Source organism: Cetorhinus maximus, chromosome 14 (genome assembly GCF_964194155.1).
Source record: "Cetorhinus maximus chromosome 14, sCetMax3.hap1.1, whole genome shotgun sequence".
NCBI lineage: Eukaryota > Metazoa > Chordata > Chondrichthyes > Lamniformes > Cetorhinidae > Cetorhinus > Cetorhinus maximus.
This window is the reverse complement of record NC_135892.1, coordinates 70,716,782-70,730,443: the sequence shown is the minus strand read 5'-3', so window position 1 is coordinate 70,730,443 and position 13,662 is coordinate 70,716,782. Positions and strand designations below refer to the sequence as shown.

At 43.4% G+C, this 13,662-nt stretch overlaps 1 protein-coding gene across 1 annotated transcript in view; it reads right to left on the bottom strand.

The window, feature by feature from the left end:
- The window catches only part of cenpf (centromere protein F), a 102,362-nt gene that overhangs the window by 15,116 nt on the left and 73,584 nt on the right, over positions 1–13,662 (bottom strand). The window contains exons 16-17 of the mRNA XM_078557066.1: positions 10,875–11,012; positions 1,573–1,725 (exon numbers count right to left, since the gene is read on the bottom strand). Coding sequence (XP_078413192.1) covers positions 1,573–1,725; positions 10,875–11,012 — 291 coding nt within the window. The remainder of the gene's footprint in view (positions 1–1,572; positions 1,726–10,874; positions 11,013–13,662) is intronic.

The following is a 13,662-nucleotide window of genomic DNA, read 5'->3' as shown; positions in this document are numbered from 1 at the left end:
CTCTGTCCATGCCACTCATAATTTTGTAAACTTCTATCAAGTCGCCCCTCAATCTCCGTCGCTCTAGTGAGAACAATCCGAGTTTCTCCAACCTCTCCTCATAACTAATAACCTCTAGACCAGGCAGAATCCTGGTAAACCTCCTCTGCACCCTCTCCAACGCCTCCATATCCTTCTGGTAATGCGGTGACCAGAATTGCACGCAATATTCTAAGTGTGGCCTAACCAAGGTTCTATACAGCTGCAGCATGACTTCCCAGCTTTTATACTCAATACCCCTGCCAATGAATGCAAGCATGCCATATGACTTCCTGACTACCTTATCTATCTGCGTTGCCACTTTCAGTGACCTGTGGATCTGGACACACAGATCCCTCTGCCCGTCGATGCACTTAAGGGTTCTGCCATTTACTGTATAATTCCTGCCTGTATTAGACCTTCCAAAATGCATTACCTCGCATTTGTCCGGATTAAACTCCATCTGCCATTTCTACGCCCAAGTCTCCAACCGATCTATATCCCGTTGTATCCTTTGACAATCCTCTTCACTATCTGCAACTCCTCCAACCTTAATGTCGTCTGCAAATTTACTAATTAGCCCAGTTACATTTTCTTCCACATCATTTATGTATACTACAAACAGCAAAGGTCCCAGCACTGATCCCTGCGGAACTCCACTAGTCACAGCTCTCCATTCAGAAAAGCACCCTTCCACTGCTACCCTCTGTCTTCTATGACCAAGCCAATTCTGTATCCATCTTGCCAGCTCACCTCTGATCCCATGCGACTTTACCTTCTGTACCAGTCTGCCATGAGGGACCTTGTCAAAGGCCTTACTGAAATCCATGTATATATCATCCACTGCCCTTCCATCGTCGATCATCTTTGTCACTTCCTCGAAAAACTCGATCAAGTTAGTGAGACACGACCTCCCCTTCACAAAACCATGCTGCCTCTCACTAATACGCCCATTTGCTTCCAAATGGTAGTAAATCCTGACACGAAGAATCTTCTCCAATAATTTCCCTAGCACTGACGTAAGGCTCACTGGCATGTAATTTTCTGGATTATCCCTGCTACCCTTCTTAAACAACGGAACAACATTGGCCATTCTCCAGTCCTCTGGGACCTCACCCGTAGCCAGTGAGGATACAAAGATTTCTGTCAAGGCCCCAGCAATCTCCTCCCTTGCCTCCCTCAGTACTCTGGGGTAGGTCCCATCTGGCCCTGGGGACTTATCCACCTTAATATTCTTCATGACGCCTAACACCTCCTCTTTTTGGATCTCAACATGATCCAGGCTATCTACACACTCTTCCCTAGACAAATCGACCGCTAAGTCCTTCTCTTTGGTGAATACTGATTTAATTTATTAATTTAGTATCTAAAAGTGGAAGATCGCACGTGTTCACCCACCCAACGAGAATAATACCAACTATCCTGCCCGCCACCAGGCTTAGTCCCCACAATAGAAAATTCCACCCCTAGACTTATTTCTCTTTTTTGTTGATTGCAGTAGTGAAAACATTGACCTTTGGCAAATGACATTGTTGTAATTTTCTGATACTGAACCTTAAAGCTCTCTGTCTGATTTTTGAAATCTTGAAGTTGTGCTGAAATCAAATTCTTCTCCACATCAAAGTCCTGCTGCCTTTTCAGAATCTTTCCATTAGCTTTGGTTAAATCGTCCTGCAGTTTATGGTTATTCTCTGTCAGGTCATTTACCTAAAAGATAGTCATTAGGTTGGTTATTAAACATAATAGCATTTTGATCAAATCACCAAGTGTTAATATCTTACCACACATTTAATGTAACTATACGCAAGGTTAGCCTGGAGAAAGACTGCTTGTATTAATATCAAGGTACGTTGTAGTCGATTTAAGAGATTTAAGACAATGGCCCAGATTTTGCAGCCAGCAATGAAGTGACATGCTCGTTGTTGAACTCAAAGAAAGCTGCCAACAAAGGTCTAGCGATCTGTGTGGTATGGGTTTCACCTTTCCCAACATTAATGTTAATCTAGTGCAAAGTGAAGGGGCAACTCAAGGCTACACAGATGTCAGCTAAGCAGACAACCATGCGGAAAAATCCTTACAGATGAAAAAGCAGGCAATAAAAAGGTCTAATTATTCTTCTCTATTTATGAAGTATACAGAAAGCAAAATACATACTGGAAGCTGAAATGTTATAATTTTTTCTAAAGTTTATTATATCATTGACCTATACAATTTTTATCACGATGGAAATATTTGACTAAATATAAAATTAATTTCTTACAGGTGAAGTGATTGTTCAGCAGAAGTTATGACTTTATGTGTCATTAAAGACCCAATTATGCATCATTAGCAAGGCACAACTTCTTTAGGGATTTTAACAGTAACATTACAGAGAAAAAGGGGAAGTTCTCATCCTTTCAGTGATTTGTTAAAATGGTTTCCTCTCTGACCACGGGGAAGGTGCCAGAGGATTGGAGAACAGCTAATGTGGTTCCGCTATTTAAGAAGGGTTGTAGAGATTAGCCAGGGAAAAAGGCCAGTGAGTCTCACATCAGTGGTAGGGAAACTACTGGAGAAAATTCTGAAGGAGAGAATCTATCTCCACTTGGAGAGGCAAGGTTTGATCAGGGATAGTCAGCATGGCTTTGTCGGAGGGAGATCATGCCTAACAAATTTGATTTAATTTTTTGAGGAGGTGACCAGGTGTGTGGATGAGAGTAGTGCAGTTGATGTAGTTTATATGGATTTCAGCAAAGCCTTTGACAAGGTCTCACATGGGAGACTTATAAAGGCAGCAAATGCGCATGGGATACTGGGTAATTTGATAAGGTGGGTTCAAAATTAGCTTAGTTGTAGGAGACAGAGGGTGATGACAGAAGGATGCTTTAGGGACTGGAAGCCAGTTTTCAGTGGCGTACCACAGGGGTCTGTGCTGGGACCCCTATTATTCGTCATTTATATAAACGACATAGATGACTATGTGGGGGGTAGGATTAGTAAGTTTGCAGATGACACAAAGATTGGCCGGGTGGTTAAGAGTGAGGTTGAGTGTCTTGGGCTACAGGAAGATATAGACAGGATGGTCAAATGGGCAGATAAGTGGCAGATGGAATTTAACCCTGAAAAGTGTGAGGTGATACAATTCAGAAGGAGTAATTTGACAAGGAAGTAGTCAATGAATGGCACGACACTAGGAATTTCTGAGGAACAAAGGGACCTTGGCGTGTGTGTCCATAGATCTCTGAAGGCAGAGGGGCATGTTAGTGGGGTGGTGAAAAAGGCATATGGGACTCTTGCCTTTATCAATCGAGGCATAGATTACAAATGTAGGGAGGTCATGTTGGAGTTGTAAAGAACCTTGGTGAGGCCACGGCTGGAGTACTGTGTGCGGTTCTGGTCGCCACATTATAGGAAGGATGTGATTGCACTGGAGGGGGTGCAGAGGAGATTCACTAGACTGTTTCATCCCAGGCAACATCCAAGTTATGAAGAGAGGTTGGATAGACTTGGGCTGTTTTCGTTGGAGCAGAGAAGACTGAGGGGCGACCTGATCGAGGTGTACAAGATTATGAGGGGCATGGAGAGGGTGGATAGGGAGCAGCTGTTCCCTTTAGTTGAAGGGTCAGTCACGAGGGGGCACAATTTCAAAGGTGAGGGGCAGGAGGTTCAGGGGGGATGAGAGAAAAAACTTTTTTTTACGCAGAGGGTGGTGACGGTCAGGAATGCACTGCCTGGGAGGGTGGTGGAGGCGGGTTGCCTCACATCCTTTAAAAAGTACCTGGATGAGCACTTGGCACGTCATAACATTCAAGGCTATGGGCCAAGTGCTGGCAAATGGGATTAGGTAGGTAGGTCAGATTTTCTCACGTGTCGGTGCAGACTCGATGGGCCGAAGGGCCTCTTCTGCACTGTGTAATTCTGTGGTTACTGTCTGCGAGGGCTTCAACACTGCACCCTGTGGAGGAGCAGGGAATCAATCGACAGCAGCTTCTGGGTTTTAGTGTTTAACCGGGTACCTGTGGATGCCAGACTTGATGACTTTAATGACGATGAATGCCGACAGTTTCACCATCATTACAACCACATAATCCCAACAAATATATTCCTGTTTCCCTTCAAAAAGCAAGCAAGTCAGAATACATGTAAAGCCAATTCCTTAATTTTCAGCATCTGATGTGGAGAAAGTCCAATTTAAACAGGGAACAAAGGGAAGACTGGAACAACCTTTTTACTTCACTGAAAAGCACAGGAAAATTTACAGTACCTGTCCTGCCATGTATATCTGATTTATACGAAGTCAATAATATTGCTTTTTTACCAACTCAATTTTGAAAGACAAAGGCCTAAATTTTCATCCACGTGCCAGGTGTGCAGAGTCGGGAGAATTCCTAGCTCCGCGAACCCAATTTCTAAAAATGCCTTACCAAAAGTCAGATTTTCAGTCCGGGGGGTGGTGGCTAGCTATATGAGGAATCAGGGTGGGTGACCCCTGAAGTAGTGAGAAGTCGGAGGCAGGCCCGGTGGGTTAGGCAATTTGGGCACATATAAAAAGCGGGCCCGCAGAAAGGCCCGTTTGAGAGATTGGTCGCCCATGGTGAAATCCTTGTGCCTTGGAGATTTTATTGACTTATTAGGTGAGTGGGAACTCTGTAATTATTGTCCAAATGTTAGCTTACTCTGGAACAGCTGGCCCACCATAGGTTTTCCTTAGGAAAAGAATTGTTAATGTTGCTGCCTATCACAGTGTACTGTACTAAAGCACTGAAAACATGGAGTGGATTCACAATACACAGCTACTGAGATGGCATCATCTTGCTACCATGACCCGAGTTCAAATTACAACTGCAGCGAGCACAGCAGGAGACCATCAATGCTCATAGATTCAGTGCAGGGAAAGGTTCAGTGACCTGCTGAGTTTCGGAAAGGTGAGTAGCTTGACTCCCCATAGAGGTCTAAGGGAAGGGTCACATCTGCATGCTGCAGCTAAGGTGTGAGACCTGACACATACCTCTGCTTTAGCATTGAGGCTTGTATGTGAAAGCTGTTCATGTAGGTACAGAGAGAACACATGTTAATGTGTTTGTGTATCACTGCTCAATCCCTGCTTGCACTATATTATCAGGTTAACATGAAATCATGTTGTCGTTGCAGACCAAAACAACGAAGAACGCAGTGGCGATGGCCTGGACTGGCGGTGGGTTCAGCCAGGCTGGGAACAATTCGCTCGGTTGAACAGATGATAGTGTAGGTGATAGTGAATTGCCGGTGACAGGTGATAAAGGTGGTGTTAACATCGCGTTGGAACATGTTGGTAATAGTGGAGATCACAATGTCAGTTCACCGAGCACAATGGGTCGTTTGCATGAGAGTGAGTGCAAGGATGGTGTTGCATCATATGGACAGCGCAAGCATTGTTAAGTGGCATGCCTCAGAGCGTGCTTTCACAATGAGAAGGGCTATACCTAAATAACTCCTTTTGCGTGGGAAGCAGAGGTTTATGGAAGCCTGGAATGTTGCATATGGTGCCCACCTCAGACACTGGACCATTAGCAGGAATGGCCGGTGCCCAAATTTTTCAAAGAGCTATTGCTATATAGTTGTGGGCTCATCCTGTACAATATGCCTTATCTGCATGTTTGCTGGCACGTACAATCCTACCAGCTTGTCGAGGGTATAAAGTTTTAAATGATGTCACTCTCAGCATTGTGAGTGTGGTTTGATTATGGGCAAGGTGGCAACTTTGGCACCTCATTTACAGACAGTGGCATTCATGTGATGGGACCAAGTTGTGAAGGACTACTTGCAATGTGTATTTATGATGGTGAGGGTTTCAACCATTCTAATGTAACTGAGTTAAACTCATTGATGTTGATTCTCTCCCGTGGGGGACGGGCATTCCCCCAAGTAATTGTGGCATCAACGTAAAAGGTTCTTTATTTAGAAGTTGTTCACCAGGCACTGGCACTGTGAATCAATTTTGCACAAGGACACAGGATCAACCTTGGCTACATGGCCTTGCCTCCCAGCTGTTCTGCCATTGGCGGCCTTCTCTTCATCCTTCATTTGAAAATAGTCAGAATGGACAGGGGCTTCCTCCTCCTCATCCTCATCAGTAGTTGGAGCTCTGTCCATGCCCTTGTTGTCATAGATCTGTAAGTCCCTCCTTTGCGTAATGTTGCGCAGAATGCTTGCTGGGGCATACTGCAGGGCTTCACCAGTGATGGAGGCAGTTGAAACTCAATTTTAAAATGCCATTGCCTTGATAGGTTGTACACCTTGTGACGACATAGCTGCTGTTGAAGCTGCACTCTGCCTCAGTTTGAGGGGTCCTAAATGGGATCATTAGCCAGATCCTTAGAAGAGAACCATGGATCTACAAATATGGCTGAAATAGCCAAGGGAAATGAGAACTTCTTAGTACAAAGGAGTCGTGGCAGCTACCAGGGAACCTTGCATACACTTGAAAGACCACCTTGTTGTGGTCACAAACCTCCTTAAGTGAGTGGAAAGACATTTGGTTGGCGAAGGTGTCCAAATTATGAGTTGGAGCCTTTATGGCAACATGGGTGCAATCAATAACACCCTGCACCTGAGGGAAGCTGTATGTCTTTGTGTCTGAGACGCCAAATCTACAGGGAAATTGTGATCCCCCATACAAGCAAACAGGGCATTAGTTACAGCCTTAATGCAGCTATGTGCTGCTGACTGGGATCTACCAGACAAGTTTCCTGATGATCCCTGGAAAGAGTCTGAGGCATAAAAATTGAAAGCAACAGTTATCTTTGCAGCGACACGCAGGGCATGGGGGTCAATAGAGTGTGGCTCAAGTTGTTGCTAGACCACATGACATATCTGTCACCGCCTCACGGCTTAGCTTCAATCACCTTCAGAACTGGTTCTCCATCATATTGAGGTAGGATGTCTTAGGTCGGTACACCCTTCCCACAGGGTAGTACCTGATTGTCCTGCCTCTCCTCCACCTTCCTGGTGCACATGGCACTATCTCTTCCTCCTGACCTTCTGCCCTCTGGCTGCCCACGTTGACTGGCTTCAATGTGCAAGGGTGCAATGCCCATCTTGTATCTTTCTTTGCACAAAGCACAACACACCCTTAAGCACATGATTCTTCCTAGCACCTGGGTGCATAAGTCAATAGGGGCAATAAAAAACTGTCCTTCTACACCCTTGGATTAAAGTAAGACAGTTTGAATTCAGGTTTTGCCAATTCTGAGGCAGTTACTACAAGTTTAAAGTAAATTCCACCAGGGTACCTGCACCTCTCCAAAGGGCTACCCTGGTTATCCAAAGAAATGAACAAAGTTCAGACCTGCTCATACCAGGCCTTCTAGCACATCATATTTCATACACCTGAGACACCAAAATCCAACTTGATGGAGGCAGCTACCTCTGTGAAACATGCATGCGCAAATCCCAACCTGAGCCCGTTCCTGTTCCCACAAAAATGGTAGGTGTTGTATTCGGGGGCAGGACTTACAATTTCTGGGTAGTCTGCCATTTTCGCAACAATAGAGAGGCTCTCCGTCATAATGAAAATTCAGGCCTAAGACTCAAAACTGCAAATTCTGGTGTATATATGACGTCAGGGAACAAGAAAAATTTCTCATCCACCCCCAAAAACTCCCTCTAAGTTCCATTATAATAATTAATCAGTGCCATTACAAGTGTAATAATAGCATCAAGACTTTTGCAGCCTAAGTCCATTCTCTCAAAATTTTAATTAATTCACAAGATGTGGGCATCGTTTATGAGCAATGTTCCCTTTAAGCTGCAAGGGTGCCTGGCCGTGCAGCATTCTGGAACAAATAGGCTGTCCACAACCAGCATTCCCTTAAGATGCACACATGCATGGATGTATCGCAATCTTAAAGAAACCGCACAATGCATCAAATATGCCCTGCAAAGCAAAGAGATATTCAAGAGGACATATCTGGTAAAGCCAGCATTTAAAAGTCAACCACATTGCAGTGGTTCTGAAGTCACATATGGGACAGACCAGGTGAAGGGGCCAGATTTCCTTCCCTACAGGATATTAATGAACCATGTATGTTTTTAGGACAATCCAGTAGTTACATGGTCACCATTATCGATACTAGCTAACTGAATTAAGTTCCTCAGCTGCCATGGTGGGAATTGAATCCAACTCTCATCATTATATATAATAAAAACATAAAATGCTGGAAAAACTCAGCAGCATCTGTGGAGATGCTTTCAGTCTAGGCCTCTAGTATTTCTGCAGTTTTAAGTATTTCTGGTCCAGTAACATAACCACTCTACCAACTCCGACGATCCCTTCCTTAAATCTCACCGCTGCTCCTCATCCCCACTGTGCTCTTTTAAAACCATCTTTAAAATCCAAGACCTAGAAAGGGTGTAGCGTATATTTCCCTAACTTTGAATGGGGGAGGTCAGACATTACCCAGATTTGGGCCGTAGGTCTCATTATATTGGCTAGTATCCAAGCTTGCATTATTGATCTCCTAATCCGTCCTTTTTTAGTTTAATATCGGTTTTCCTTACAGTCTTGAAGCACCTTGGAGCATTTTTCTACAAGAATGCTGCTATATAAATACAAATTACAGGTATCAACATTGTTGTAGCAACGTTGGTTGCAGTATTTGCTAGTTCAGTTTATGGCTGATTTTCTTAATTTTGTGAACATAAAAATCATTTTCATCCAGAAACTGTAATTACTTTATGAAATTCCCCAATCATAACAACCAAATAACAATGAAACCATTGCAGATCATTCAAAATCTAAGATAATGAACTTAGTTAACAAGAACACTGGGAGAACTATTTGTACTATTATTGCACTGCAACACTTTCATGCAATTCAATAGATCAATAATGACAAGGGATACATAAAGTGAATACATCAAAGTATAACAAAATAAATTTTCTTTTAAACTGACAAACCTAGGGTGAAAGGTCCAGGATGGTTGAAGAGTAGAGATTAGGAAAATAATGAAGGAATAATTACACTGATCCAATTTTAGGATCCAAAAGCCGAATGACAGAAGGTAGCAAAGACAGAAAGAGACCGTATTTTTTTACACTGCAATTAAAAACACAAATTTAGGGTGTACATATTAATTCTAAAGAATTTTGGAGCAATGGTGAAGAGAATTAAGTGTGGATATACTGGCTATGATTAACAGAAGTAGCACCTAAAAAAAGTGATGAAATCATTCTGGTGAAATTATTATACCGGAGCTGCTGCAGTCTGCAGGTGTTCCTTCCTAATTGTCTGGCTCAATGTGTAATTTGCAAACCTGTTGAATCTTCAAATGTTTCAGTTACCAGCAATCAGAGGGACAGTGGTGATCAATGAGTTGAATTTGGTACTACATAATGGAGGACACAGTGGGCAGAATTTTCTGCCTTCCGGGTGGGCGGGCCCGACCCAATCTCTGGCGGGCGGGGAGCCAATGCCCGCTGGAGAAGCGGGCCCCGCCGCCATTTTAAGTGGGTGGGCCAATTAAAGCCCGCCCAGCGTGATACCCGGCGGGAAGCACTATGTGCTTCCTGTGCAGGTGAGGGGGGGAGAAAATGACTCCCCGAATGTGAGTGCGCGTTATTTCACGCATGCGCACGAAAGAGTGCACATCTCCCTGAGGCTAAGTGCTACCTCAGGGAGATTGCTGAAAGTTGTTCAAACATTAATAGAAAAATAAAAAAATCCATAACATCTCCTCCTCATGTGATAATGTCACACAAGATGGGATATGTTAATAAATTTCACTAAAACTTTATTAAAGTTTTTTAAACCCTACATGAAACCTCATCCACCGGCGGGATGAGGTTTCATGTTTTTTCAGAAGCCCGCTGGGGCTCCTGGCCTGCCCACCAACCTTAAGGTTGGACGGGCAGGTCCTTTAATTGTTTTAACTATCCTGTCAATGGCCTCAATTGGCCATTGACAGGTTGGCGGGCGCACAGCTGATTTCGCTGTGCCCCCACCTTCCTGAAAATTTAAATGGGGCGGGATGATGTCGGGGGTTCCCCCCGTCATTTTGCATGTCGGTGAGCGGGCCCCGCCCCCTGCTCGCCAATGGCAAAATCCAGCCCAGTGTGTTTGTGGGCGAGGGAGTGCTAAATTGAAGCCAAAGTATATTTATACAAGTTTAAAAAGGAAGCGCTAAGGTTAAAAAGCTAATGTGCTAGGCTTTAAGTTGTTTTCCCAAAATTATAAATAATAAGCTATTCATTAGCCTGTCCAGTAGTCAGTAAACATCTCACTCATTTCATTGGGACGCACATGATTGCACGCTCGGCAACAGTCATCTGGCATAAGCCTTTCCCTTTAATTGTGAACAGAGGAAGAAATTAAAGAAAAGAACAGTCAGGATTTTTTTTAAACAAACACAAAGCTGCAAGGACAAGCTCATACCAAGCTTCAAAATAGAATGCAACTAAGGAAGAAATTATTTTGTCTAAGGCAAAGACAACACAGTGAAGTGTGGAAGGGCAATATTTTCATCACTTGGTATTATTACATAGAGGCGAGTTGTACTAATTTAATGCAGTAAGTCTGATAATAACTTACTGTTTTATGTTCACATGCATTGATATAATACTGTAAGGTTTCATATCTGCTGATTTTCTAATTTTTCACTTGTCTGTTTTTGAAAAGATCATGGAAGCACATAATTACAACAGGAATATCTCATTCATAGCCTAACCAAAGGTTAGGTTATCATATAATTTTATGTAGGGCATCATGGATACGTGCCTAAATGCATGGCTCTCAGAATTCGTGCAACATAAAAGCCACTCCTAACAGCAGTCAGTTTACATCGAGAGGAGTATCTTGCATGTAAAAATAGGCAAAATGTCCAGATTTCACTAAGTTTTACCTTGTTGATAGCATCTTTTAAGGCAACATTTACTTCTTCTTTTGCAGCCTTTAGGTTGTCGATTTCCATGTCTTGCGCAGTAAGCTGTTGTTCCATCCCGGCCATTTTCTCTTGATATGACTGTACTTGAACTTCATGCTGACAAAGTAAATGCAGTATTTGCTTTTGTTTAAAGAAATATTCATCAACTTTTTTGTATGTACAAAGTACTCTGACATAACTGATGTTCGAAAAAGTAAAATAAAGAAAAATTACTAGTGAACAGGTATTTAACTTTGAAAATTCCAAAGCATTAAGACAATCTAATCTCAACAAATTTCAATGAATGATTTACATCAACAGTATAATTTTGATAATTAACCCAAGATAAATATTTATATTCTCACTTAACAGTTACTTCAGTGTCCCATTTAAGAAAGATCTGTTTCTTTGGGCCTTGGTTTTAAAATGTGTTTTTGTTCTTTCCACCTCATTCTCACCAACCTGGAGCCTAAACATGTTCCTTGAGAACTCGGAATTCACATCTTTCATGTGGAAGCAGCTTGTCTACTTCACATCAGAGAATGGGAAATGCAACATCACACTGGGAAACCATTAAAACTGTACACACAGGCAATGTTATTTCCATCAACTTTTCAAAGAAATTCTGCCTTCCCAGAACAATCTGAAGCAACAAGTAGTTCAGATAATGCTTGGAAGTTAACTAAGCAGCTTGTTGAAAGCAGGATCTGAAAACTTCTATAACGACTTACAACTATCACAAGCAAGGAGACAAATCAAGAAACTTCCAAGCCTATATCTCTAATGAAAAACAAGTACGAAACGATTGTATTCATTTGAAAAACAGAGGGCAAGCTTATCTCTGACCCTGCCAAGACCAAGAGGGGATTTACAGACCTCTATACCTGTCTATAATGCTCAAAGTCTCAGGCACAGCAAACAATCCACTACTTTGCCAACTCATCCATTGCAGCTGCAAACTAGACATGTTGGCCAAAAAATCCAAGCAACATTATAAGAATTCCAATCAGAGAAGGTCATCAGCCAAATGGTTACCCAGAAAAATTCTACAATTCCCTGAGTCAGAACTTTTAGTCCCTGTCAGGGTCAGGAATGGAAGCAGGCAGGCACTAAAAATAGTGCCACTGGCTGGCGTGCCAGTTCAATGGTTCTAACCCACCCACAGCTATTTTCCCTAGGCAGGATGAGGAGGGGGAATTGATCTAGTTAATCTGATTTAATGTCAATTGGAGCCTTACTGGATTTTCCAGTTGGCCTCCAGCTCCCCGCAAATGGTGGAGGACAATTTAGCTGCCTTGGGGCCCTCTTCTTGACTGCCTGGATTCAGTAGCAGCCATCAGCCGCTCTGTGAAAGGGATTTCCATCACCCCACCCCCAGTCCCATCAGTGATGGCCAGGTGAAACCCGAGTGCATAATCCAGGCTGACACCTGAGTGCAGTATGGAGGAAATGGTGTACCCTTGGATGTCCCATCTTTTGGATAAGAGATTAAATGAAGGGCACACTGTGCCCTTTCTTGGAGAGGAAGAGATCTCATGGCACTATTCGAAGAAGAGCTTTCCCTGTTTCCTGGGCCATATTTATCCTTCAACCAACATTGCTAAAACTGACTATCTGGTCGTATATCTCTTTGCCATTTGTGGGCATATTACTGTGTGACCATTCAAAAAAGATGCAAGACAACGGACAATTGCCTGGCTCATGGTTGTTTGGAGGATGTGTGCTGAATTTTACACTTCCCTGCTGGGAGAGGAAGTCCAGCCACAGAGAGAGCTGCCGGCGTATGATTGGTTCTTGCAACAGAAGTACATGGTGCTGGATTGAGATTTACTAAGTGTTTGGGGGTCTTACCAGGTGCCAAGCTGGCAGGGGACAAGGTGGATGGGGTGCTGGAGTTGGAGAGACCATGGGGAGGGGGCAACCGGGGAGGCGGGTGGGAAGCCAAACCGTGGAGGAGGCCCTCTGATGATCCCCTGCCCATGCAGGGAAACATGCTGGGCAGGCTGCATGGTGTGAGCCTCTACCACTGCCGGTTAATTCCCAACAACTGAGAGATGAGGCCCTTAAGTGGGCATTAATTGCCCAATTAACTGCCTCAATTGGCCCAATAGGGGTGGGCTGCCCAACTCACCCCCACCACTGGTATAATTGCAGTGGCAGGCAGGTATGAAACGTTAAACCCAGCCCATATTCTCCATCCAACCATGAGCCAGGAAATTGTGTCTGTTGCCTTGCGTCTTTTTTTGAATGGTCACACAGTAATATGCCCACAAATGCCAAAGAGATATATGACTAGACAGTCAGTTTTAGCAATGTTGGTTGAAGGATAAACATTGGCCAGGAAACAGGGAAAACTTTTCTTTGAATAATGCCATGAGATCTTTTCCTCTCCAAGGGCACAGTAGGCCCTTCATTTAATTTCTTATCCGAAAGATGGGACATCCAAGATGCACCATTTCCTCCATTCTGCACTGAGGTGGCAGCCTGGATTATGCACTCAAGTTTCAAGACACAAACTTTGACTCAAAGCAGAGAATGCTATCACTGAGCCACGACAAACACTGTAAATATCAGAGTACAAGAGAAGGAGGGTAATGAAAGACTAGAACACTAACAGTAATGAGGAGGAGGAGGAAAGGATTCAATAATGTTGACCCACATCTTATACAAGCATCATGAATTTATTTTAGAGAAAGGAGTTGTATCCTGCTTGGGATCATCTTAAATATAATTATATATGGTAACAACTGGTCATTCCTCTCCTTAC